Source organism: Pan paniscus, chromosome 3, assembly GCF_029289425.2.
Source record: "Pan paniscus chromosome 3, NHGRI_mPanPan1-v2.0_pri, whole genome shotgun sequence".
Classification (NCBI taxonomy): domain Eukaryota; kingdom Metazoa; phylum Chordata; class Mammalia; order Primates; family Hominidae; genus Pan; species Pan paniscus.
In genome coordinates, this window is record NC_073252.2 from 150771328 (window position 1) to 150786744 (window position 15417).

General features: G+C 36.2%; 1 protein-coding gene across 10 annotated transcripts in view; it reads left to right on the top strand.

Annotated features, from left to right (window-relative positions):
- The window catches only part of ARFIP1 (ADP ribosylation factor interacting protein 1), a 132914-nt gene that overhangs the window by 106027 nt on the left and 11470 nt on the right, over positions 1–15417 (top strand). For all 10 annotated transcript variants that reach the window (XM_008968908.6, XM_008968906.6, XM_008968909.6 and 7 more), the window contains one exon: positions 2962–3136. In XM_008968908.6, the coding sequence (XP_008967156.1) occupies positions 2962–3136 (175 nt within the window). The remainder of the gene's footprint in view (positions 1–2961; positions 3137–15417) is intronic.

The following is a 15417-nucleotide window of genomic DNA, read 5'->3' on the forward strand; positions in this document are numbered from 1 at the left end:
GGTTAAAAGTTTTTCAGTAGCTGAATTTCCTTCTCTGTCAAAGCCAGAATTTACTGACTTTTAGGGCAAGGGTCATCTATTTGATCAGTGCAAAAAGTGGTAATTTAGGCAAATGCCCGAGTGGCCTTTTAATCCTCCCTATTATGCATTGTGTACAAGTATTTCCTAGCCCTCTGGTGCTTCATGTATAGAAAATCTTGTAACAGCCCATTCAACACTTCTCCACAGCAGCACCAACAAGGGAGTCAATTGTGGTCGAGACTTTTCAGATGTGGACACCTGTTCTCTAGAAGTTTTACATAAGCCATAAAGTAACCGTCACTAACTTTGTTGATATGGACTCAGTTCAGACGGGCAACCTTGAAGTGAAGTTGCTTTTTGAAAACTTAGTGAGCTTCTCTTCTTGGTGGTAATGAGCACTGTTAGAGAAGCTATTATGGAAAGTTTTACTTTGGTACCACCTACAAACTCTGAATGTAAAATTAAGAAATATAAGGTCAGTATTATAACTTTGAATATGTTTGAGTTAATCACTGTTGTTTAGAAATGCGCTCCAAGGCTATTGAAGGATATTTGTCCTTAGATTAAATCACCATGTATTACTATTTATTTAGTTCTACTTTTTTCTCTTTTATTTCCTATTGTTTTTAGTGTGCTTGCTTCTAGATACCCCTCTTCTAATTTGGCCATAATAATAAGCATTCTAAAGGTATCAGTTATTACCAGGTATCCTGTGTGTTTTATCTATATGAAGTTTTTGTGGAGATTTTTGTTCACATTTATAGATTGAAAAACTGGAGCACAAAGAGATGAAATAACCAGCTCAAGATAGAGCCAAAAGGCAGAGAGGTCATTCAGCTTGGCTCCTGAACCCATGGATTTAACTAACTAGTTATTATTGCCAAGTCAGTCTTGCCTCCTAAATCTTTTGTATTTGTCTCCTTAGCTCCAGTGCCTTTGTCCTGATTCAGTGACTCATTTCTTATATGTCCATCGTTTTCTAATAGGTTTCCTTGCTCCTGATTTTTTAATCATTTATTCTATCCTCCATCTCTTACACTACCACCAGGGTCATCTTTCTATCCTGATACAATCATGTCATTTTTATGTCAGATCAACATTCTTCAGTGGCTTCCCATTACTTCTCCTACTGGATTAAATTTAAATACTTTAACATGGCCTGTAGGGCTGCTTACTTTCAATCCTGCCTGCGTGTCTAATGTTAATTTCTTCCATTGTCATGTTCCAGCTTCAGATTCTGACATACTGAATTCCCAAATGTGTCATTGTATCTTACAAATCTATGCCTTTGTCCATGCTATTCTCTTCAGAATCAGAGTATCCTACTGATTTCCCTATCCCAATTCACCTAGCCAGCTTTTACCATCCTTCAAATTTTAATTATAGTATTTTAATTCTGTCTGAGATACCTTTTCAGATATCTAATTAAATAATTATTCCTCTTGATTTCCATTATACCTTACCCTCATTTATGGTAGTTCTTATTATCTCATTTTGTTGTAATTGTTTACAAGGTTCTCTTCCTCTAGAATGCGAGTTTCTTGAGGATAAACATATCTGTTCATCTTCATAGCTCTACTTTCTAACGCAGTGCCTGGAACGTGGAAAGTGCTTACTTGAGAATTGTTGAATGAATCAATGTATCAGTGAATGAATGAATGGTTCTCTTTTGACCCTGAAAGAGGCCAATTAAATTAAATCTTAACTCATACTGCTAAACTCAGTATGAGTTAAGAATAAATTAGGATCAGTGTGAAGGACTGATGTATTCTTTCTCAAGTCATATATACAATATAGATTATGTTATTTAAAGTATTGTTAATTCCCAGAATAGGAGATGTGAATTATACCCCTAATATCTCCAAATAAAGAGCTTTAGTTTTAGGGTATAAGCTTTGTGATTCTGATCTTGACTAAATTAGAGGTCACTTTGCTGCTTCTTTGCTGAGTACCGAATAGTTGAAGCTGCTGGATAAATCACTGTTTAATAAGCAAGATAGTACTATACTTAGACAGGCTCTGTGATAGAGCTATTATGAGGAGTTATGGGATCTTGGAGTGATGACAGTGGTGGGGTAACTATTTGAGTTGATGGGGGGAGAATATCAGAGTGAGGCATCTTACAGAACACAGGATGGTAAGTGCTCTACAATAGATACTGTTGTTACATTCTGAATACTGATGTTACAGAAATTCATCTAGAGTTGTGTTGTCAAGTATAGTAGCCACACATGTCTGGTGAGCACTTGAAATGTGGCTAGTCTGAATTGAGATGGGATAGAAGTGTAAAATACACAGTGGATTTCAAAGACTCACTACCCACTCTCCAAATGTAAAGTACCTATGAATAATTCTGTTATATTGATTACATGCCACAATGATTAATATTTTAGATATATTGGGTAAAATGAAATATATTGATAACAGGTGAAATTAATTATTATTTCATTGTAACTACTAGAAAATTTTAAATTACATGTGTTACTCACATTACATTTTTGTTGTGCATTGCTAACCCAGACTTTTTTCAGAACCATTTACACTTCCGTTAGTTTTAGTATGCCATTCTAGAGTCTGCTGTCCTTACCTGCTTTGCCTCATCAGTACTAAGCAATTCACTTGGGGTATTTATTCTACCCTTGATCTTGTTTTGACATTTATTTTTTTAAACTGGTTTTTAGATTTTGGAAATTTTACTTGTCAGTTAATACTGTGCTTTGAGAGAAATAGTTAATGAGATTAACCAGCAGCTTTGTTCTTATTTAAATAGCTCTTTGTTTTTAAAGAAATAATGATTTCAAAAGCGTCAAGTAGAATATGTGTGAGAATTTTATATATTTTATTGTATAGTATGAGACTGAATATTACATATTTCCAACCCATTTTTTGAACATACTTTACTGTTCTTGTAGTATGCTTCAGTTACTCTCTTCTTTCCAGGATTGAATATGATGCATATCGCACTGATTTGGAAGAACTGAATCTTGGACCACGTGACGCAAACACTCTGCCAAAGATTGAGCAGTCACAGCATCTCTTCCAAGCACATAAGGAAAAATATGATAAAATGCGCAATGATGTTTCTGTCAAATTGAAATTTCTAGAAGAAAATAAGGTAAATTCTTTACCTTCTAAGGTCTTTCTGTGGACTTTGAAGTCACCCTAAAGAGAGATAGTCAGTTTTTCTGTTTCTGTTAACTCTCTTGTATGACAATTGCAAGAAGGAATTCCATTTGTAATCAGTGTTTGAGTTTTTAGAAGTATACAAAATATATTTACCTTTCTTTGAGAAAAGTTATCAATGCCACCGTCCCAGTCTTTCACATATAACACATGGCAAAAAGTATTTGATGGACAGCCATTGATCTTTGGATTGGCGTTGGTAGCAAGTGCTTTAAAAATTGAAATAATGATAGATTATGCTCTGAATATTTTGAAGCTTTTCTGTTAATGATAGGTACAGATTTCAGGAAAAGAACTATGGCATTCTTCTCAGCAATTGATAAGTGAAAAATAGCTAAAAGGTCCAGCTTAGGGCTGCAGTTAGCATAACCTAGGAGAAGGAAGCCAAGAGATCCATTTTCCACATTTTTTTCATATGTGAACACATCTAAGGACTAGAGCAACGAGGGCTGAACTGGACCAGCTGTAGGTTTCAGCAGGAAGTGGATTCATGTACTAATAGGCTCCTGTGTTTTGGTTTAAGTAAAAGGACGGTTTCTCATGTTTGACATATCTCTATTACTTGCATATTCAGCTTTGTATGCAGGATTGCAGTTCTGGAAATGGGAAATGAGTGAGCATGGTACGGAATAGGTGTAGTGCAGTCCTGTACAGATGGGTCTCACCATTGCATGTTGGTAGTTTTTTCTGTGCATTTCACATCCTGTGAAGTCATGACAGGTCTTCAACTGTACTCTCTTCCAGGTACCCTCTTAAAATTGTTTTTCAGTTCTCTCAGGAAACAGTCATGTTTATATTCTCCTCCATAACATCAAAGGGCATTTTAGTAAACTATAACTGTCAGTATCTTATTGTTTTCTTTAACATTTCCTTAGAAACTCTCATGGCTACTATAAAACCTATAAAATAATATATTTCTTTGGGATCCACCTAGTCTGCACTTTCACTGACTTGTTTTTAAGCTGCTATGGGTGAAAACTACTCACCAGAAAACATTATAGTGGCAATAAAGGAAACCTCAGCAGAGTTGTTAGAAAAATTGCCTGGCATCATTCAGACAGAGCCCAGTGCAGCCTTCTAGTATTCATTAGCTGAGCACATAAGATTGCATTCATTTTAGTCATACATATATATATATATATATATATATATATATACATATATATATATATATACCTATTTTAGTGTGTGTGTCTGTGTGTGTATATTTATGTGTATATATAAATATATACACATAAATATATATACTATATATGTATATATACTATATAGTATATATATGCACTATATATAGTATATATACACTAATATATACTATATAGTATATATATGCACTATATATAGTATATATACACTAATATATACTATATATACTACTATATAGTAGTATATATACCATATATACTACTATATAGTGTATATATACTATATATACTATATATAGTATATATACACTAATATATACTATATACACTATATATTAGTGTGTATATATAGTATATATACACACTAATATATAGTGTATGTATACTATATACACACTAATATATAGTGTATGTGTACTATATATACTAATATATAGTGTATGTATACTATATATATACTAATATATAGTGTATGTATACTATATATATACACTATATATTTTAGTCATATATACATATTCATTTTAGTCATATATATTTAGTCATATATATAATGGATGTGAATATATCAATATTTAGATAATAGACATTGTATATTTTAAATATAAAAATATTTTTGACATTCCACCCTATCATCACTACACAATAATACTAAAAGAGGTATGCTAGAAGAATATACGTGTTTGATAGAAAAGTAGACTAACATAGTGAAACATAAGGTTCACGTGATTTAAAGGAAGAGAGAATCAAATGGTAATTGGAAGCCAGATTATACCAAGCCTTGACCACATACAGACTTTGAATTGTGGCCTTGGAATGTGTACACTGAGCAGGGAGGGAAGAAGGAGACACTTTAGTTTACAGAGGGAGGGAAGAAGGAGACACTTTTCATTTATAGAGCCAGGTCGTCTCTATAAATTTTAAATGTCAATCAGATGAATGTTACTTCTAATTTTATCTTGTAAATATTGAAGAATTTTTAAAGTTGAGAGTAGCAGGAAAAAGTCATTTAGAAAGTCTCTTTCTTTCTTAAAGGAAGAAAGAAAATAGAAGCACACATACTAATTAGGGATCTTTTATAGCCAAATGAAATGATTAAGAGCCTGAACTAGGGTCTTTGCAATAGCAGCATGAAGGAAGGAATATGGTGATTTTAAGGCTGCACGACAGGGGTCGGAAAACTAAAATGGGAAGCTGGTGTGGCCTGAACGGGGTAAGGGTAAAGGATTGGGAATTTTTTCTATTTGATCCAGTGTTTAGTTTGAGATGATGACAGAATACTCAAGTGGAAACAATTGGTAGGAATTTGATGATGTGTGTTTACAGTTTGGATGAACAGGGTCAGGGCTTCAGATATAAAGGCTTGGAAGTCATTGCTTTAAGAATAATGTTATTAGTACTATTAAATAAAAATAGAAAATTGCTTCTATTCTCAAGGATTTTATATTCTTAGATGAGGTCTTCCTCTTTTTGGGCTGCTGTAACAAAATACCATAAACTGAGTAGCTTATAAACAAGAGAGAATTATTTCTTTCAGTTCTAGAGGCTGGGAAGTTCACAATGAAGGTACCAGTGTCTGGTGAGGGCCCACCTTCTGACTCATAGATGGCTCCTTGCTATATCCTCACGTGGTGGAACAGGGAGGGGTCCCTCCCATTCCTTTATCATGAGGGCACTAATCCCATTTATGAGGACTGTACCTCCCAAAGGTGATTAGTACCTTCTAATACCATCACATTGAGGGTGAAGATTTCAGCATTTGAATTTGGCAGGGACACAAACATTCAGACTGCAGCAGATAGCATAGATATTCTTTGTTTTGGCTTTCCACAGTTGTCATCAAGGTTAAGTTTGAATTTGAACTGAGTAATCAGCTATGTCTAAAGTAAAATCTATAAAGAAACTTTGGTCTTTGTATGTTTTTTATTTAACTCTTCAAAACGATAAGTATTGTCAGACTGTTCTTTTAAGTAGTAATTGTCATTTAGAAGAAGACAGAGATCCATGAGAGAACTTTTCTTTGTTTTTTTTGTTATTGTTGTTGAGCAACGTTTACTCTTTTCTGTTACTTTTAATAGCTTTAAAAAGGAAGGAAAAGCAGGTTTTTAGCCTAGGAACTGTCTGTCATCCCTGTTTGCTTTCTTGGTAATTTGAAATGCCTCAAGTCTAGGTTTTTTGTTCTTTTGTTAAACTAGGTGAATTTGTACCTCAACATCTCTTTTATGTGTGGTTGCCAGGTAATCTACTTAGCACTTTAATTTGTTTGTTCGTTTGTTTGTTTCTTGTTTTTGTTTGAGAAGGAGTCTCGCTATGTTGCCCAGGCTGGAGTGCAGTGATGTAATCTCTGCTTACTGCAACCTCCACCTCCTGGGTTCAAGCAGTTCTCTTGCCTCAGCCTCTCTGTAGCTGGAATTACAGGTGCGTGCCATCATGCCCAGTTAATTTTTTTTTTTTTTTTCTAGTAGAAACAGGTTTCACCATGTTGGCCAGGCTGGTCTTGAACTCCTGAGCTCAGGTGATCCACCCACCTTGGCCTCCCAAAGTGCTGGGATTACAGGCATGAGCCACTGCACCAGGCCCAACACTTTAATTTGAAGAAAACATAGTATACTCTTCCTATTTCTTCCCCCCAACCACTCACCATCCCCTGCTTTTTTTTAAAGATAGTGGATCTCACTATGTGGCCCAGGTTAGATTTGAACTTCTGGACTCAAGCAGTTTTCCCACCTCAGCCTCCCAAGCAGCTGGGACTACAGGCGCATGCCACCACATCCTGCTAGTCATCCTATTTCTTAACAGGAAGAAATGAAACATCAATGAATGTGCTGTTCTGTAATTTGATAATGTCCTAAAGACTACTGCAGTATATACACCTGTTTTTGCAGCTTTTCTCTCTCTCTGTCTCTCTTTTTGGCTTTCTTTTGGTTCTCATGTCATGGCTTTTGGAATATCTTTTCATAACACTTCTCTTCTAAAATGAGAAGCCAGATAACCAAACAACGAGAATAGGGCATAAAGTAAAAGCAAGTAGTCCTTGAGTATGGGACTAAAAGCCAGCCGTGTGACTATAGTAATAAGCTTTAGCATTTAGTGTTTTTCTTTATTCCCTCTTAGAACTTTTTTAAAATTTTGAGACAGATCAGGAGTTAGGTTCTTAGCTATAAAACTGATGTGTTTATATGTACTTAGTCTAGCCTTTCTTCCCTATGGCAAAAGAAAGAGGTAAGGTATATAAAATACTCACATTTCTGCATATATGCGTGATAAATGCACCTAAGGGTATTTGTCATTTACCCTTAATGAAAAAGATGTGTTGTTCTACTAGTTATAGTTCGTATTTTCTGTCTCTTCACCCCGTGATTTAGTTGTGTTTGCCTTTAACCTAAACAATCCTTATTCATCTCTGATATTCTCTTCTTTGTTTACTAAACCACATTGAGTTGTGTAGCAGTAAAGACATAGCTCATTAGTCTTCTAATATTTCTCCTTTCATCAGTATTTCTTCTTTTTGAGACCTTTAAATAATGTAACTTGAGCTATTTTGTGACTTAAGGCAGTTTGTTTACCTGTTATTGTTTCTTTCAGAGTTCAAAACAAAACATAGGCTAGTTTAGTAAAGAGAAAGAATAATAGACATTTCTGGTGCTTTGTAGACTTTGTGAGAGTAGATACCATGCTTTCTTTTACAGCCCTCATAAAGCCTAGCAATGGTGCAGGTATATAGTACTCATTCAGCAAGTGCATGTTTGCCTTCTTCCCAGAATTAGAGGCGCACTACAGGGATTGGAAGGAGATGGAAGTGAATGAAAGTCAACTCGGAGAGGATAAAAGGCAGAATCCTGATTACCTCACTCTTTGCTTTCATGAGGCCAAAGCATAGTCTCTCAGAAATGCTTCTGTTTTCTGCAATGTTTTCTGTTTGCATGGAAAGAGGAGGCAAAAAGTTAAAGAAAAATATGCAGATCAATGTAAGCAACTCATGTTTTTTTTTTAGATAGCTTTTTATGTGGCTTGGAAGTATAAAGATGTGAAAAAATAGTTGAAGGTTAATTTTTTCTTTAAGGTGACTAATTTAACTTGGGAATGATAAATCTCAAGGGCAATGAATATATTGGGAGTGGGATCTGAATGTATCAGAAGATTCAACAAAGCAGTTTGGGGTATAAATATAAAAAGCAAGGGTTTTATTCTTATTTTAAGAAGTGTAAAATACACTCCTACTCTAAGGTAATGTCAAATTAGCTATAACTATTAAATGCAGGTTTGTTTCATTATTATGTTATATTTTAGTGACTTAAAGGATGACAGAGGAGGCAGAAGAAGATGAACCAGACTTGGGATGTATCCTGGACACATATTTGATTTATATAGTTACTTAATTAAAAAAAATTTCTTAAAATTTATAGTCATTCCTAATCTTAGATTGATATGAAAACTGTTGTTTTCACTCACAGTGTTTCATATATAATCACAATACAGTAACATTCCTGTATATTAGGATTTCTTTTCTGATATATTATTTAACACGCCTGTAATCCCAGCACTTTGGGAGGCCGAGGTGGATGGATCACTTGAGGTCAGGAGTTTGAAACCAGCCTGGCCAACATGGTGAAACCTCGTCTCTACTAAAAATACAAAAATTAGCCTAGCATGCCCATAATTCCAGCTACTCCCAAGGCTGAGGCAGGAGAATCATTTGAACCTGGGAGGCAGAGGTTGCAGTGAGCCGAGATCGCGCCACTACACTCCAGCCTAGATGACAGAGCGAGCCTCTGTCTCAAAAAAAAAAAGAAAGAAAGAAAAAAATGCTCAAAGCCTAGTACTTTTTTGTAAAAATACACTAAAGGTTTGGAAAAGCTTTGAGGGCAGAAGTATTCTTTGCTTACTAAAACTTCTCTTTGAGAGGAAAAAATATAAACCTCAGAATTTAAAAAATAGATACTTGTTGCCAACGTTTAAGGAGCATGTTAATACCTAATGTGCACAAGGAGATACATTCTTGAAATCTCTTTTCCCATTGTCAAAAGAAAAAGAACCCCTATTTCTTCTTGAGTACTTTAAAAATATTCATGCCAGTGACTTAATGTCACCTTTACTTCTAAAGCAAAAACAGTAGTACTTCTTGGTGTGTGCTCCTAGGGAAAGTGAGATTAAGTTATACAGGTGAAAGAACTACCTGGTTCTAAATTTTAAAATAAGCATTTATGGATTGATGTCTGTAAGCGTAACAAGCAACCAGGGAGTTCATAGTGCTGGACACAGAAGAACCTGCCTTTCAACACTGTGCCAAATATTATTACATACATTTGGATTCTGTGAGTCATTCTCTTATTCATGCAACTTTAATTCCAGACTTAATTTTGGCTGTGACTGGTGCTCTCAAGGGAAGGTACATGGTCACTTAAGAGTGGTTGGGGAAGGCCTTCATGAGGGAGTGATGCTGAACATTAACATCACTTAATGTTGAGAAAGTGAGAAACTGAGAACCAGAGAGTATTCCAGGAAGAAATACCAGCATGTGCAACTGCCTTGTGGCAGGAGAAGGTGTGGTATGGTGAAAGAATGAATGTAACTAGAGCCAGTTTGACCAGAGCATAGGGAGACAGCTGGAGAGGTAAGTGGTGGCCAGACTATGTAGCCCTGATAGGCCATATTAGGGAAAAGTTTAATATCAGTGGGAAGCCCTTGAAATAATTCTTAGCAAATGATAGGTCTAAAATATGGAGGATAGATCTTAGTAGGGCCTAAGAGTAAGTATAGTAGCTTAGACAAGAAATGGTAGGAAGTTGGATTACAATAGTGATAGTGGAAATGGAGTGAACTGAAGGCTTCAGGAGATATTTAAAAGGTAAAACAAATATAGGTAAAACAGTAACACAGACTGATGCATAATTAGCACCTTTCACATTTTATTCCTTTATTCAGCAAATATTGATGGAGTGGTCTTTTTATTTGTATTTATTTAGTTATTTGAGACAGGTTCTCACTGTGTTGCCCAGGCTGGAGTGCAGTGGTGCAGTCATAGCTTACTGTAGTCTTGAACTCCTGGCCATAAATGATCCTCCTACCTCAGCCTTCCAAGTAACTGAGACTACTGGTACATGCCACTGCACTTGGCCTTTTTTTTTTTTTTTTTTTTTTTTTTTTGAGATAGGGTGTTGTTCTGTCATCCAGGCTAGAGTATAGTGGTGTGATCATGGCTCACTGCAGCCTCTACCTCCCAGGCTCAAGCACTCCTCCCACCTCAGGCTTTAGAGTAGATGGGATGACAGGCACGTGCTGCTAGGCCTGGATAATTTTTTAATTTTTTTGTAGAGACAGAGTTTCACTATGTTGCCCAGGCTGTTTTCAAACTCCTGGCCTCAAGCAGTCCTTCTGCCTCAGCCTCCCAAAGAGCTAGGATTATAGTCGTGAGCTGCCATGCCAGATCTTGTGGATTGCTTTTTATATGCCAGTCACTGAGTTAGGTGATAGAGGTATAATGGTCTTACACTCGTAGAGCTTATAGTCAAGTAAGACAGATAGGCATTAACCAAACAATTACGTAAATACAAGCTGTGGTAAGTGTGATGAAGGGAAAATAGAAATGTCATGTGTATATACAGAGGACTTGGCCAGGTGTGTGTGTTGCGGGGGAGGGGCTGGGGTATCATGGAAGGCTTCCGTGAGGCAGTGATATTGGGGCCAAGATAGAAAGAGAGAGGAGTAAGGTAAAGGTATGTGATGGAAGGAGATTTTAATTAGAAGAAAGAGCATATGTTGACGGTCAGTGAGGCCAGAGCATAATGGGAACGGGAGAAATAGCACTGGATGAAGCTGGAGAGGTAGTTTAGGGCCTACACAAAGATGAAATAACATAGGTACAAGGTTATTCATTGCAGCATCACTTGTTATTTCTAAAGATGAGAGAGAACTCAATGGTTCAGCAGTAAAGGACTAATTGAATAAACTGGTTTTTTCATACAGTGAAATACTTTGCAGCTATTTAAAAAAATGAGAATGCTAATGATAGAAAACTCCTCAGGACAGACAATTAAATGAAAAGAGCAAAGCACAAAGTAGTGTTTATTGTACAGTATCTTGTGTGTAAGAAAAGAAAGAAGAATGTATAATCATATTTTCTTGTATTTGCACAAAGAAAAACTGGAAGGATTAATAAAATCAGTTACCTATAGAGGGAACAGGGTGAATGGAAACAGGAATGAAAATGAAACCTCTCACCGTATACTTTTTATATCTTTAATTTTGAACCACATATATGTCTTACCTATTCAGAAAAATAATACTTTTAAAAAGATAGGAAAATTAAGTTAGCTAAGAAAAAAAAAAGTTAGCTAGAAAATGTTTCTTAAATACTGTGCCTTATCTTTTTTTCCAAAATGAGACTTAAAATAGACATGTATTTCCCAAATATAGTCTTTAATTTTCCTCTTAGCTCAAAATTAGATGATTAATTCTGTGTTGGTGAGAATAGAAAAAGTTAACTTAGAATGTGAGTTCTGTTGCAACATCATTCTTAAATGACAGAGTAGAAATAGTGCAATACCGTACCTTTCATTTACAGAAGAAAATATCTTAACATATGGTGCAACATTTGCTGCTGTTAGTGGTTTGTCTTTTTAAACACACATGGAAGAGGAAAAATTTGCTTGTGGTTTGCATTGCCTCCTTTCTCTCTTTAGAAATGAGGCAGAAATTAACTGTCTTTATATAAACCATACAACCAAAAAGAATTGTGAGTTGTAGGTTGATTTTTAAACTAGACTCATCCAACCCATACCTGTTTGGAATAAATCAAGGTAATTGTAATTGTTGAAGAGTGAGTAGGGATGAAAGCCTGAGTGGGTGCTGGGGAGAAGTACACCTAGCTAACCAATTCATATAGTTTTTTTTTTTTACCAGTTATGCTAAGATTCCGGCATGACAATTTTTGTAAGGGAGGGATATTTTGTATACAGTATTGAAAAGCTTTCCAGGAAGGATAGCTTTATAATTATGAATTACTGTTCTTATAGACTTGGTTCTTTTTCGGCAATCATAAGGTACTTACATATTTTCTAACCCTTTTTGGTCAGAAGCTATCAACTTACTATAGAGTAGGATTAGAGTTTCTTATTCTGCTGTATATGTTGGAGGTGAGGGAATTGTTCCTTTCACTTTGAATGAAAAGAATTCACTTTAAAAATTTACTTTTTAATCATTATTGCTGTGATGTATCTGTTCTAATGGTTGATATACATGTGTGCTCTTCAGATCCACATTTCACTTATTTTGCCAGCCTTGGGTATTATCCAACTTGATTTGCCAGGTTTGTGATAAAGGTGAGTTTTTAAGTGATCAATGTGATACTTGAACAGATCACTAATAACTGCATTGGTTGTGCTGTTGATGATGGTACTGGGTGCTTATGGCTGTGACTTTGCTATACTTTTTTAGTTCTTAGTAGTTATGGTTCCTTCAGTTTGCTTAAAAGTAAAACCTTTAATTAGTATTTCTGAGTAAAGTCTCAGAAGACACTAGCAGTGTTTAAGAATTTGACTTTGCAATGTTCTTTTTTTTTTTTTTTTTTTTGAGACGAGTCTCGCTCTGTCGCCCAGGCTGGAGTGCAGTGGCGCAATCTCGGCTCACTGCAACCTCCGCCTCCCGGGTTCAAGCAATTCTCTGCCTCAGCCTCCCGAGTGGCTGGGATTACAGGCGCCCACCACAACGCCCGGCTAATTTTTTTGTATTTTTAGTAGAGATGGGGTTTCACCATCTTGGCCAGGCTGGTCTTGAACTCCTGACCTTGTGATCCACCCGCCTCGGCCTCCCAAAGTGCTGGGATTACAGGTGTGAGCCACTGCGCCCGGCTGCAATGTTCTTTTTAACCTTTTCTTGAAATTCTCTCAGTAATGACTCAGCGTTTTCATGTTGACCATAATTTCCTTCCATGACTTATCTATACTTTGCTGTGTTAGATTAAAACATTCATAACTTTTTTCCTCATTCCTCATAAACTTAATAACATCCTGATTTTCTATCCTTATTTCTTCCCTTAAATTTTCAAAGATGCTTTTTTAAAAATTCACCTTAAGTTTTTTAAGGTGCTTGTTTTGTGCAATTATGCCTGATCCTAAAGAACTATATAAGGTATTATCACAAACTGCCTACAGAGAGGCAACTTACAGTCTAAAGGAGGAATTTAAATAAAATCAATTATATATAAAACGCTAACTTAAACATGAGAAAGAAATACAGAATTTGATGAAGAAAAATGTTAGTGTGGGCTCAAAGTACCTGGTAAGCTAGGCAGTTTGACTTGAGCAGGACCACACAAGAATGGGTAACATGTGCATAGGCAGGAAAGAGTCAGAAAAAAAATTCTTGGAGAAACCCTGGATCATATGTTTAAGTGATTTGTAAACTTCTGTTGAATCATCTGTTCCCTTCTTGAAGCACAGCATACTATTACTACTTACAGGCTTTTTGAAAAGAAGAGTAATTGTTTTGTCCTAACAAATTTTGATAAGGCTTTTCCATTGGATGGGCCATTGGTTTGACTAGTTCCTATTGCCCAGTGTCCAAAAGCTGGTGAGCACAGGGTCTGCTGATCCCTGCGGTGACTTGTCCCCATTTCGTCACTTACCAGATAGCTCCAGCAGATCTGGATACCTGAGCTTTCTGTTTCTTGTTATCTAAATATGGAATCCAGTGATTCCCTCCACCCCCTCCAACATCTGCCTACATATGTATCCCTTTTTTTTGGATTTCATAGGGATTTTGTGAGTACCTCAAGGGACAGGGACTAATTCTGAACTTGAGATCAGGAATGGGGTAAAGATCTGAGAGAAGTTATAGGATGGGTAAAAAAAGAAAACATTGGTGGGATCCCCTCCTCTTTCTATTCCCTATGGCCTTGCATGCTATTCCTGGGATCTCACTACCCCTAACTGTAACTATGGACTTTTGTGTGGTTTTGTAAAGAGGATTCAGTGCTGTCAAGCCCATGATTGTCAAATTTCTCTGTTAGGTTAATAACGATCTCCCAACTTTTTTTGAGATAACTTTATATCTCTCATCTAATTGATGAAATGAAATACCCAATTCCTTACCTACCCTTTTGTACCTAAATTGATTTTGGACTCGGAGATCAGATGGGAAATTATGATACTTTATGTTTTCTCTGCCAACTTGAAAGTGTGTTCATCCCTTCCTCCTCCGCATAGTACCCAGGCCTTTCTCCAGTTAAAGCACATAACGTACTATGTTGTGATTGCCTGCTAGTCGGTTTTTGCCCCTAGAGGTGCTCCATGGAGCACGGCCTTCCTACATTGAGTATTGAGTTAGTCAGTGGACACTAATCTTTGAGTACTATAATCTGTAAATGGAGGAAAGTTGCTATAAGGATTTTTATATATATAATACCTATATCTGTATAATATGTGATCTAGATGATTATATACCAGTGCACAGATGATAATGCTGGGGTTCAGAGAGGTTGAGTAGTTTGTTCAAAGTCTCACAGCCAGACTGGGATTCAAATCTAGATCTCTCTGACTCCACAGCCCTGCTTTTAGTTAAGTATAATACAATGCTGTAATGCTGCCCAAGGTGAGATTGTTCAGATAGCAGAGAGAGAAGATGGAAAGATAACCTTGGAAAACAGAAGCTATATTGATCACGTCTAAACTTGGAGCTCTTGGAAGGAAGGAAGGAAGGGTGGAAGGAAGAAAAGGAGGGAGAAAATGAGAGAGGGAGAAGGGAGGGAGGGATCAAAGGGCGGGAACTAACACTGTAAAAACATAGAACAAAAAAGACTTTTTTTGCTAAAGGTGAGAAAATCTCCGCACTCAGAATGTTAATGTATGTAATTATTCGATAAAGAATTATAAGACGTCACCACAGTTCTGTGACCTGCTGTTACTGGAGTCTATAGGTAATGTTTCATCAATTTTCTTCTCTTCAGAACTCTGCCTTTTGTTTTTCCTTCTTAAGGACTTTTTTTAACCTTCTGCTTGTCAGTGATTTGTTAAACCTATCCCAATGCGTCAGAAGAATGTAAAAACCTATTTTTCTACCCCACTTGTAG